At 38.0% G+C, this 12,824-nt stretch overlaps 1 protein-coding gene across 2 annotated transcripts in view; it reads left to right on the top strand.

The window, feature by feature from the left end:
• EML4 (EMAP like 4) overlaps positions 1–12,824 on the top strand; it is a 147,117-nt gene that overhangs the window by 95,565 nt on the left and 38,728 nt on the right. For both annotated transcript variants that reach the window (XM_083856238.1, XM_083856237.1), the window contains exons 5-7: positions 239–367; positions 3,444–3,469; positions 3,920–3,952. In XM_083856238.1, coding sequence (XP_083712364.1) covers positions 239–367; positions 3,444–3,469; positions 3,920–3,952 — 188 coding nt within the window. The remainder of the gene's footprint in view (positions 1–238; positions 368–3,443; positions 3,470–3,919; positions 3,953–12,824) is intronic.

Consider the following 12,824-nt stretch of genomic DNA (forward strand, 5'->3'; position numbering starts at 1 on the left):
AGCATTTGGAAATGGAAAAGAATAGATAAAACATGCGGCAATTGTCTTGCTCAATTGTTTTCATTCATCCAGTTAGAACTTTTTGACTAATCTTTTTTCCCTGTTTCATGCTGCAGCTTGAAGGAAGATCTAGCTCTGCTTTTGTCTCCTGCTGCTTGATCTGTCCATTTGCATACGAGTTCCAGTTATTGTTATATTATTATCTTGTAATTGTAATTTTTTTTTTTGTTTCTTCTAGCATAAAGAAATCCTTGACTATTGAAAAAGCTCACGGTGCTTGGGAGAGTTCAGATGACAGTCGTAACAAGCTGATGAGAGTAGCATCAACATCTAAATTAATATCAAAAGTGGCAAAGAATGCAGACAAGTATGTATTGGTTTGGTACATAAAAGCAAGAGAACTTGAGAGTCAAAATATTATGAAATCACACAATTCTAGTGAGCTTACTGGTGTATATGCTAGGACCTTTTGCATCTTTGTTTATACTGAGTACTTACATAACCTACCAGTCTTTGGTGCTCCAGGTGCCCATGGAATTTTAAGATTATTACAAAGTAATTTTTGCGTAAATATGTTTTGATATTGCCTGTTTGGATTAGCAGGATTATGAAATTTTATGGCTTAATGCCAGTGATGTGAAACTTCCAGGTGGTTGTGTTTTGTTTTGTTTGTTTGTTTGTTTGTTTGTTTTTGTAATTAAAACTGATTTGAAAATGCAAATGTATTTCCTTGGAGTCATTTTCTGGATTTCATGTAGTACATTTCCAAAGTAGACTCTAATAGTAGGAATATACTTCTATGATTTAAGAAAGGTCTCTCAGTTTAACTGTTTAGCAGGTTCCTGGTTGCAGGTTGTAGACTATAGGCAGGGCTCTTCTTTCCAGTGTCACCTTCAGCAGGTGATGGGCTGTAGCCAACCATTCCTCTCATGCCCTTCCTCAGCAGCAGGTTTTCTTGGTTTGTGGTCTCCAGTCAAGGCCTCTGGGGGTGAATAGCACAGAGAAATTCCTGTCAGCACTGGGGCAAGAGTTTGCTTTTTGCTGTAACTCCACCTTGCGGACCCCTATTGTGACCCACTCTTGTCCTCACTATTCTCTGCTAGTTGGGTTTCCCTCTTTGTATTCATGTACTTAGTTTCTCTTTTTGACTTTGTGGAAATTTTGCTGAAATTGTTGTGTCGATTTTTTGACTGACCCCTCTCCTATTAACCAATATCCCTGCAGTGTGCTGGCAGCTTCTTCCAGCCTGGTGTTGTCTGCAGAGTCCTAGATCTGCTCATTAATCTTCTTTCAAATAGTATTAACTGGTCCAAGGCAGAGCTACATGGAAACCCCTCCCATTCTGACAAATAAAGCACTTCAGACCTTTCAGAGTAATTTCCAGTTTTTTATGATTATGTCTGTAGTGCTCTCCTTAGCTTGCGTATAAGACTGTCAAATACACAGTCAAGAGTGGTGCAAGTACATTCCTTCTTCCCTAGGAATGGGAAGAACAAAAGCAAACTAATCTTGGGTGTGGATATCGGCACATTTAGTAAAAGCTTTATGCTTAGCCTGAAGAGTTCTGCAGAGCAGTGGAGTGCTGTGAGGGGATTATGCATTGCATATTTTGCAAGTATTTCCTTTCCTTTCCTTTTATAATTGGTTTTCAGTGTTAGAATTTAAAAGCCCTTGGGCAATTTAGATTATGGCATGGTACTGCTGGATAATATTTTGGAATGACAAAACCCTCTTCCTTGATTTTTTTGCTATGCTGCAAAAATACCTTTCACAGTGTGATACGTATTTCAAATTTGCTGAAAGTAAAAATAAATTTTACTTTTATTCTTTTATTGACACTTTATATATTGGTTCAGATGTGGTCAAAATGGTGTTTTATTTATTTTTTCCAGAATTCTGCTTATTTCTGAGAGACCTTCCTCATTCTCTAATGCAAAAAAAAAAAAGTCGAGTATCTAACAAAAGTGTGGGCAAGAAAAGAGTAGTTTTAGTTACTATTAGAGAAAGTTGTCTTTTCATAACTTGAAGCTGTTGTATCTTAACTATATCTGGCAAAAACAACACTTCAAACATTAATTGGAGACCATCACCTGCTTGAAGAGTGGGTATTGCATTGTTGTGTCTCTTGTTCTTATGCTCAGATTTGTATGAGAGGCACTGCTTACATAAAAAGACACACAATAATAATTTCTTACTCACATTCTGTGTGCCACATTTCCATAAGAACTGATTGGTATTATGCAAAGACATATTGTTATATTTAATTTATTGGTCCAAGTTAGAAATGTTGGCCTCATCCGCTTGAAGCTATGGGAGTCATGTGCAGGGGAATAGAATTCAGCCCCTCATGTGGGCCCCAGGACAGAAATGTTTTACATATGCTGTGCACTATCAGCCCAGGATATGAACTTTGTTTATGCTGCTCAGTCTTTAAGTCAGCACTGAGCTGTAAATCATTCTGATAAGGAAGTAAAAGGGTTCTCACAGCAGCCCCATCATTCCATGGTTTTCAGGCAAGACTGGGAATCCACTTTAATTTTTTCATTTGGCAGTGTGGTAAAGGGTGATTTTACACCAGCCAGAGATGACTTTCCTCATGCATATGCTTGACCCTTTGTCACTGTTACAAAAATTTGACCTCCATCCAGCTAAAAATACTGGATGCCACTCATACCTTTCTGCTGAATTTCAAATGAATTCAAGAGGGTGTTTTATGCAATACATTCTCCTATCAAGGAGTGTTATTCTATTAAGAAATACATCTGATACTAGAAATTAGTATTTCTTCCCTCTTCACAAAAAAACCAAAAAACCCAAAAAACCTTGAATTTTTTTATGAGCAACTCATTTCTGGCTCTGGTAAGGAGAGATGTCTCAGCTACACCCTGTTGAAGACTTTGTGTTGCACATCTAGTAATGCTGCAGGGAATCTGGTTTAAATGAAACTGCAAGTTGCTTACATTTAATCCATGTGCCCAATAGAGTTAATTCCTAGAAAAATTTGTGCTGTTGTGTGTTGACAGCTTATTTTGACAGGTGTTAAATGCTTTGCATGCAGGCCTGAGGATGTTTGGCAGCTTAAAACATTTGGTTATTACAAGTTCTCACTCTCAAAATGGAATTTTCTGTGCGCAAGGAACGTGCCTTCCATAATATATTTTCAAAAGCTTTTTATATTTTGTAATTTTCAGAGTAATTCTTAGAAGCCTCAGCCATAGGGCCAAAGACTAAATTACCTGAAAGATAGAGAACTACATAGAATAATATATGAATAAAAATGCACTACAATGATCAAGATCAGCTATTGAGCATCGTATACTACATTTACACTGTACACAGAATCTGATGAGATTGCCAAATGCAGTAATGGGTAAAAATTGATGATGTTGCCTTGATAAGCATTTTACATGTTATTAATGATAATATTTTGAATTTTTCTGCAGGCACAAAGATGTCATTGTCAGCCAAGGTAAATAAAAACATTTATTTTTAAATATTGGATGAAGTTGAAAATATTTGCTTTTGACTGAGTAGTATTTCCTGTAAATGAATACATTGGGACATATGCTTATGAAATAGGGGTTTAGAGGTAAAATGGCATTAATCAACTCCCAAGAATTCATTTGGCAAAAAGTTGCTCCAGACATTTATATGAATCTTTGAAATTATGGAGAAATACCTCATCTGATTGGATCTTTAGAGAATGCAGAAGTTTTTGGTAGGTGGGTGGTGGGAGGATTTGATTTACTTTTGTGAAACAAACCACTTTTTAAAATTTTTCTCTGTGTATATATGCATAGAGAGAGGTTATGAAAACAAAAAACTAAAGTTTTGACCTATGTGCTAGTCTTCATCCAAGCAGGTATGAGTAAGACTTTAGAAATAGTTTTAAGATATTTTATTTCTGTCCCATAACTAGCAAAAATGTCAACTCGTGAAAAAAACAGCCAAGGTAAGAATTAAGCTATGCGCTTTGGTCGCTTTCTTCTAATTTAGCCCTTTCACAAATCTTTTATTTGGCTTTTCATCATCAAAGAGCATCAGTGCATATTCTCTTAATATTTTAACTCTCTTCTTATGGAAATCTGTATGCATATGTGCATTGCAATCTATAGGGGAACTATTTGGAGAATAGTTAAAATGAATTACAGCACACATAATTTCATCAGAGAGAAATATGTGTTCCAGTAGAAGTCTTGCATTGTTGCCTAAGATATCAGAGTATTAAGAACTGCCAAATAAAAGATTTGTTTTATATCAGCTTTCTGTCTTGCCAATATTACAAAATATAAATGCTGATTAGACAAGAGCAGAGACTGAAGGTTTTAATAGTCTCCTGAAATGAAAAATGAGTCTCATCTGCAGTGTATGTCTTTGCACCAATGAATCTTGCCGTCTGTGGCTACCTGCTGCTACTGGCTTGTTCAGTCAGGAAAAGGAGCTATTTATCTGAATATGGTGGGATGTGACAACAAAAGAAGTCCACTTCTGGTGCTGCAAAACTACTCTGCTTTGATGTCCTGCAAACTGTACTGAAGCATGCAGTTTCAAAACTAAAGCATGTAACCCAAGTGCATGCTGTACACAGCAAATCTATGTACAGGGGTTTTGTCTTGTGCTTTTTTGCTACTAATTAACAAATCTGTAGTCTTCAGATTCTGTGCTGTCAGCAAGTTTACATTATTCACAGTTTGATTGCTTTTGGTCTCCTTCATAAAAGAAAACAAAACTCTCAGATGTTTTGAAAGTTAATATACGAATTGTTGGAATGAAAACAAAAATCAACTTGGAGCCAATTGCTTTATCTTTTTCTAGTTCACAGAGAAATTACAGGTATAAAGATATTCTGAATTGATGCTTACCAAAAAGCATGTTCAGAAACAAGATGTGTGAAAGAGAATGAATAAGTGTCAAGAACAAAGAAGAAATGTTTCATTATGCCACAGTGTTTAACACCAGCTGTGAAACGGTACATATGTGCAGCACGGGCTACTGTAAAAGGAAAGCTAATCAGTAGTGGCCAGACCAGCTGCAGTTTAGCTTTGCAAGTTTTCAATAAAACTATTATATTAAAAATACCTTTCCTAGTAAAAACAACTTTTCACAAAACAGCCCAAAATGGACCGTCCTGAAGTTCTCTCATTCTGGTAGCTGTAACTTCAGTGGCCTCGATGTGTTCCCTGTATCTTCTGTGTTACTGTCCAGAGGATGTGATGCATGGGCGCCTTCCAAGTGTGTCATGTCATAGTCTGTCCTGAGCAATCAGAACAGACTGGAATCAAAGAGAAACATGATACAGATAACAGGGCCCCACAAATATGGGAGGTGGAGTGAAGGTCCTGCCAAAGAAAATGTGTTTGCTCCGTTTTAAACACATGGAATGACAAAACGTAATTCAGTCTCTTAACATGGATGCAGATGCAATTAGAGGATTCAAAGTTTTGTTTGTTTTTTCTTTAAGATATGGACCATTTAATATATTTTTGACAGGTTTTAGAGTGTGTCTGTGTGTGTGAGATTGTTAGCTTTTATGTTGTGTTTACTGCCACAGAAAAAAGCCTGTATAGGTTACTGTTGTTGCAGCAGGTTTACCCATCCTTTGCAGTATAAGCTTAGCAATACTTTGTCACTTCTCCATCAGGGCAGGTGACTTTAGCCTTTTTTGTACTTGACAGTTGCCACATAAGTAAACCAATTTCCAGTTGGCATCTTGCCCCAACTGGTCATGAAGCTGAAGATTTGCACAGACAATTAGCATAATGTTTGAGGTAAATCCTATGGACTTGGACAGTGTTGTCTTGGATGGGGTGGGATGAGGAGTTGCCCCTGCTCATGGTGTTTGTACAGAACCTTCCTGTTGTGGAATGCAAGGGCACCAGAAGTTACAGCTACTTTAAGGCTCCTTTGTGGCTTGCCAGCCTTTGCCTCTAAGGGTGAGCAGTCTCTAGCACGGTGTTAATTAAGTTACAGCAGCTCCCCTGAGCTGCTCATTTCACTGAGCTGTGTGTAAAACACTGTGTATGCTCCCAGCACTCATCTCCCATAAGGATTGTGCCCATGTGCTTCCTAGACCTAGATATTCTGTGAAGGAGGCTCTTGGGAGCACTGCTGGTGTGCAAACTGTCAAGCTTCAAAGGAAATCTATGGTAAAAATACATCACTGTCTTTATACACACATAAAGTAAGTTTAGAGTCAGTGTGAAATTGCAGCTTTTCGTAGCAAAAGGTATTTGCATAGGATAATGGATGGAAGATGACAATTTTGTGTTGCTTTGAACATCCTGGAATCACTTTGTTTCCTTTTTTGATTCATCTAATAAAAAATGAGCTTTGAAAATGTTACAGTATAGTCACACAAAATATAGATGAATACATTTTTACATGCTTAGTTCTTGGAATCTAATTTTGCTAGCAGCAGAAGTTCCTGCAGTTATATCTGTCCTCTGATACTCTGTGTAGGTTCATTGTGGTTTCTGTTGGTGTTAGCTAATAAAGTGAAAGACCTGGGGAGCAAGTGAGAGTCTTAGATGAGCTTCAGCAGTGAAAGGCATTAGCTGTGGTGTCAGAATTGGCTTTGGTTTGGTGTGGAGTCCCCCAGAGAGTGTTTCATGTAAATGTCAGCAAGACCTAGGCAATCTTCTTCTCCTGCCAGCAGCAGCAGCAGCATGGGGAGCCACAGCCTGCAGCTGCCTTGTGGGCAGCCGCTTGATTTTCTTCTGTTTATCTCCATGCCCAAGCCACGAGTGTTGCAGCATCATCTTGTACCTTCTCATAACCCTGTTTTGTCCCCTCAGTGCCTTTATCTCTCCCACTGGGGTTGAATTGCATGTATTTCACATTAGGTTAGTCCTGGGCCTCTGGGTATGTGCTGCAGCAGATATCATAGGGTCACTTTGTTTGTTTGTCCTTGTAAACCACCTGCCTTTTTACAGTAAAATCCAGCACTAAAATTCTGTGAAAATCCAATAAAGCTATCGGTAAAATGAACAGGTGTGTACTACAGCCTTAAAAAGACCCTAACTAAAGCTATTATTTTAAATTCTTTACCAGCAGGTGTTTATAATTGCCTATAAAAGCCATCTTGCTTCTCACTTCAGCAGAAACATTTTTAAAGTATTAATCATAAAACATTCATATTTTTATACCCAGAAGTTAAAGACCTGGCTTATTTTAAGATAAAAGGTCATTTATTTCACTGACATTTTGAGTTTGATTTTCAGTGATAGCAGCTCCATATATGAACCACTTGTTCACTTATTATAAAGTAATAAGAGACACTTTAACTTTTTGGATGGCAATATAAACCATATGTGAAAGAATTAATGAAAAACGTGCACTGCATTCCTAAGTTTTTTGGGTTTTGGTTTTTGTTGGGTTTTTTTTAATTGTACTTTTTTAGTTTCCAGTACTTTTTCTTCTGTTAGCTTAACTGTGTTATAGTTTTAGCTTCACAGACAGAGCAATTGTGGAGCACACAATGGAAAAAATGTACCCTGCAGACAATGTGTGCTGTCTGCAGAGAGTGCAAAATTCAGTGGCTACCTCAGATTGCTTTTTCATCAGACAGTGGTTTTGTATCAGATGGTTGTTGAAGGTGCTCTTGTACCTGAAAGCAAATGGCGACCCCGTCTATCATTATTGGGCTTGTTGCTTTTGTTCAAGCACAGTGCATATTATTAAAAATTGTCACAAAACCAAATTGTGTACTTGGGAGTTTTTATTATTGATTCATGGTGAAATCAGGATTTTATTATTTAAGCAGGAAACATTTAGATAGAGGCTTATTGAGCTTGTTTGTGTCCAGTATTCCTTTTTCAGTTTTTTTTTTCTTTTTTTTTTTTAATAAAAAACTAGAGTTTAATATTAAATTTCAGTTATTTCAGTGCTAATAATAACTATTCTTAAGACCTAGATTCGTAATGTCACCCAATAAATAAAAAAGCAAAGTTTACTTATCAGATTATATAAAATTAATAACTAGAGATCTGTTAAGATATTTCAAGGCAAAGCTGTAAAATCATTCCAAATCAGGGCAAGTCTCTCGTCTCATCTGTTGTATTTGACTGTTTGGCTGGCATTGCCCCAGGGCAGGGCTCAGTAACAACAGTGCATGTCTGTCTGTCAGGTTCAGCAGGCATTGGCACATAATAGCTTGGGGTGAGAGATGGCAGACCTGCAGTCACATTTTAATTCCACTGTAAGGCTGAATGCAACGCTCTGGCCTTGGTGGCTGAATTTGGTTATTCGTCTCTGTGTTCCTAGCATTGGTTTAAATTAGAAACAGGCTTCTGAGCTCTTGTCCCTCACATTAGTGGTCCTGCAGAGATCTTGGACACGGGCCTGAAAGCAGAAGGTTTGTGGGAAAGAAGCTATTTGTAGTTTTAAAAAGCATAACTTCACTGGTCAAGCAACTAGAAGGTGAAGACAGATTAATAAATGTACCCTGGATGTGGTAGTTTATTGTATATTATTAGAGTGTTCTGCATGGCCAAGCTAGTTGGAGTCTTTGGGGGATTTTCATTTGCTTATAAATCACTTTAGGGTGCTGCTACACACAAATAGAACTGAGCTGGGGTTTTAATGCATCGGCCCATGTTGAACTTTCAAACTAGATGGGGTGGGACCTACTGAAAAATAGTAATAATTTGCAAAATTGCTGTAATAATTCCTTTAGAACTAAACTTGTGTGTGTATATATCATCTGCATTAGATCCCATTATGTACACACTTACTAGCTAAAGAGCAGTTAATTACAGCACAGACTTGCAGGGCTGCCTCGGAGTCTTGCCTAATGAGGAATAGTGTAATACAAAATACATTCTTCTAATGTTATGTCCAGTTTTGTTGAAGAAATCATTTAATGAGGGTGAAGGTTTCTCACATGCTTCTACAAAACTGCTTGATGATTTTCTTTCGCTGCATGTGTTTTGGAAAACAGGAGGATTTTGTGGTGTCAATGTCTTCAAATTTCTGAAGTATCTGAATAGTAGCTTTCATGCTTTCTGAATTGCTTTACTCTCTATATGCTTCTGAGCTAATCTACAAAGACTTCTTTGATCTTTTTTCCTCCTCCTTTCTTACTATTTTTATTATTTTCCTTTGCAAGCCTTTCATATTCCCCTAAGAATATGATTCAGGGAAAGTAATAAATTGTTGAAGTGCCATTGCATGAGTCTTTCTGTGCTGGATTAATAGAAGCACTAATTTCAGCCTTTCAGGTGGTTTGTATTTCAATATCTTTGCTCTCTGTTATCACCTGCAGGGTTTTTCATTGGCCTTATCTTCCAGCTTGCTTTCCCCGATTTGCTGGGTTTTAAACCTTCTTCCAAAGGTGATTTAATAGAAATTGTTGGGAGTTGAATTTTAATGTTGCTGAGCTGCTTTTTCTTATTTTTTCTATTTTTTTTTATGTAAGGCCTGATTAAAAGCTTATTCATACTAATGGGAATCTGCTCTTAGTACAAGGATGCTTTGCATAAAACTTTCAGTCAATCCACTATTTTTTACAACTTTTATTTGCCCCTAGCTTTAGTCAGTCCTGGATTGCCATGCCTTATCAACAGGTTCCTTGCATGCAAGGTAACTATGCTGGCTTACAGTGACTGTCAGAGAAGATGCACTCATTTTCTTGCAGATCAGCCAGATTTTTGGAGCTCCCTCTCACTAGCAGCACCTTGTTTCACCAATTTATTCCTTTATTGTCTGTCAGGCTGTAAACTTCCAAAGAACATGCTGTAGATACTATTGGTTGCTAACATCTGCCTCCAGCCTGCTGGGACCTCTTTGGCTTAGTGTTTACACTAATGAACTTAACACAGGAAAGTAGAAGCACTGAAATTTCACCGATGACACAAAGCTGGGATGCCAAACTGATAGAGTTGGAAGCTGAGATTTTAATACAGTAAGACCTAGATGTTCCTGAGTCTGGAGTAGTATAAAAAAAATTAAATCATTCATGCAGGAATTGCTAGCAGTGTTCTAGCTGTAAAGAGGTGCTTGCCAGAATTAAATGGTAGGAGAAAGGGCTACAACATGCCCTTAATTGTACGAAGACTGAACCACTCCCTTATTTTGAAAACACAAATGCAGTCCCAGAATGTATCAGAAGTTGTTGGAGATAGAGGCCTTGTGCAAAGTGTTAATGTATCAAAACCCTGGTAGGTTCTCCTCTGTAATACTGCATGCACCCATAACCATAAAGGGTAAATTCTGTTGTGCTGTAGAGACAGACTAAACTCTTATTATACAAAAAGAGAGTTAAATACTGGATGGTTTTATTTTTTCAGAATATGAAGGGTGGGAGAATTGCTGTTTTCATGCTCACCCAATTCACTTTCTGGCAGCAGACAGACAGACCTGTGCTGAAGTGAGCAGCCATGCTGTCACACACACAGAAAAAAACCAACTTGGCCTCGTGTTGTTGTCACCTGGAAGTTGAGAAGTTCCCAGCTAGTAGTTAGGAGGAGGTTTGCCATGATGTTCCTTCAGCTCATTACATTAATTTGCAAAGCCACATGCCTGAACGGTGTTCAAGACTACCTTTACATGTGCCCTCACCATGTCTTGGCTTCTCTTTTTGTGTGTCTCCTTCTGAAATATGTATTGTGTCACTTCAGCTGACTGGGGCCACATTTTAGTCAGATTAAGTGCTTCTGCATCTTTGGGGCTGAGTTAATAATTTTCCCAAACCTCTGGGGAACCCACGGAGAGCCAAGACCTGCGTGGAGTCTGCTTAGTCCAGCACACCCAGAGGGCTGCTATGTGAGGCTAATAAGCCTGAGCCAGTCCTGGGAGCATAAATTGGGAGTGCTGATCCTGTGTTCCCTGGCACTTGTGTAAAGAGATTGTTGAGGCTCCAGAGGTGAAATATCGCAGAGCCAAGCACAGTTTGGCAAGGGCTGTGAATTTGAGCTCAAAGCTGCACAAAAAGCAGTCACAGCTGTTCCTGGTGAAGAGCTGGCCCCTGGAGCCAAGGAGCTGCAGCCACTTGATGCTGCCTTTTGTAGCAACTCTGGCCCTGAGCTGTTACTTTTTGTGTCATGTGGGTAATCCGTGACACCTGGCTGTGCTACCTGGAGAGCTTCAATTGTGCTTTTCAGTTGGTTTGATCCATATTTGATAGGATTTATAGGATGTCTGCAGCTGCAGATTAATTAACTTAGCAAGTGCTAAGGGTTCTTCCTGGTATGTCCTCCTGACCCTTTCCACACACATCCCCCAGCCCCGCCTTCCCCAGATGCTTCTGCTTGCTGGATAGTGGGATCTGATCATCTCTTTATGTGGAACAAAATATTTTTACTTTCACACCTAGTGTTTTCAGGCTGGTAGATACCAGAATTGTCAAGGATTTTTTTTCTTGGTTGGGTTTTAGTGAGTTTTTTATCCACTCTCTTTAGTAGCAGTTTTGACTTTTTCTCCCTTGTCATCCCTTGACCAAGGCTCTTTTTTCCCAAAAGGAGGAAATAAAAGTCTAGACCTGTTGCTTTGTATTGGAAAATAGTGAGGCTGCAAGAAAGGAACATAGTCTAGTGCTCTTGATCATTCAGCTGAGCAAGTATAGTATGAAAGAGTTAAATCACTGATTTCCTTAAGTTGCAAATAGGAGAATCTGGCCTCAGGCAATTAATTGCTGTTTGAGAATGGTGTTGGTATGCTGTCATCCTCTCTAGTATTTCAAAAGATTTTTACATTCATATTATATCTGCCCTACAGGTTATTCTAATAAAAGGAAATTTACAGTCTTAGATTAAAAAAAAAATATCTTTCAGTGGGTTGTCTCTTTTTCTAATCCTTCTTCTTCTTTAGGGAGAGGCTTAATCAAGTTTTACCTAGCTTGTTTCTTTCTAACAAGTGTTTTAAGTATGTGTCTTCAAAGGTAATCTTGAGTAAATACAGCTAGTTAATAAGGGTAAAAGAATGTTCTTTCCTTAATGGGACACTTCAGAGAGCTAATTTGTATCTGAATGCCCTGTAGATATTATTTTCCCTGAGCTTCAGGAGAGCCTCTTCTGCCAGAGACTTGACTGAATTCCTCTTGGACTCTTCATGTCTCTCGTCTGCAGAGTCCAACAGGTGCAACCACTTCCATCCGTAAGAATTTTAGTTGCAGGTTGTCTCCACTGTTCCAAGCAACAATGAGAAATTTGATTCTAGATTTGTGGTGTCATTTTGCACTGGTCTTGTGGAACCAGAAGTGTCAAGCTCAGTGTTAAATCAAGAATTTATGATTTAACAATGAGTGATCTTTTGTAAATACCCTCAGGCTTTAATTTATAAGACTGCGGGTGCCAGATTTTAATAGAAAGGTCATTGTTAATACATTAAGTTTGGCCAGTGTTATTTCATCTCTGAATATATATACTATAAAAAATATATTGGTGGATAAACGAGACATGGTACTAGTTTGGAATAATTATCTAAGCATTCATGTCAAACTAGTGACAACTCCAATCTTTAATTTTTCTTAGCAATGCAATTAAGCAATGCACATGTGGTAAAATAACTGTTGTGTCTAATTTAGCTACCGGGGAGTGATTTTCTTTGTTCTTTTTTATTTTATCTGAGAGAGGTTTTCTACTGTTCTCAGTGGAGGGACTCATAGGGTTCTTGTTCAAAGCACCCGTGTTTGTTTTTGGAAAGAAGCAAGACAACTTTTTTTCATCTTTTCAATATTTGTTCCTTTCATACTGGATTTATGTGGGTCAACTTTCCTTGTATTATTATGCTAATTAAGAAAAACCTTTGTTTATGTGCTAGTTTTAAATTGCTGAATTATTATGATCACTGTTCAGGAATAATTTCTTAAATCTGTGCAGTTCTTTTTC

The sequence above is a fragment of the Zosterops lateralis genome (assembly GCF_965231275.1).
Source record: "Zosterops lateralis genome assembly, chromosome: 3".
NCBI classification, from domain to species: Eukaryota; Metazoa; Chordata; class Aves; order Passeriformes; family Zosteropidae; genus Zosterops; species Zosterops lateralis.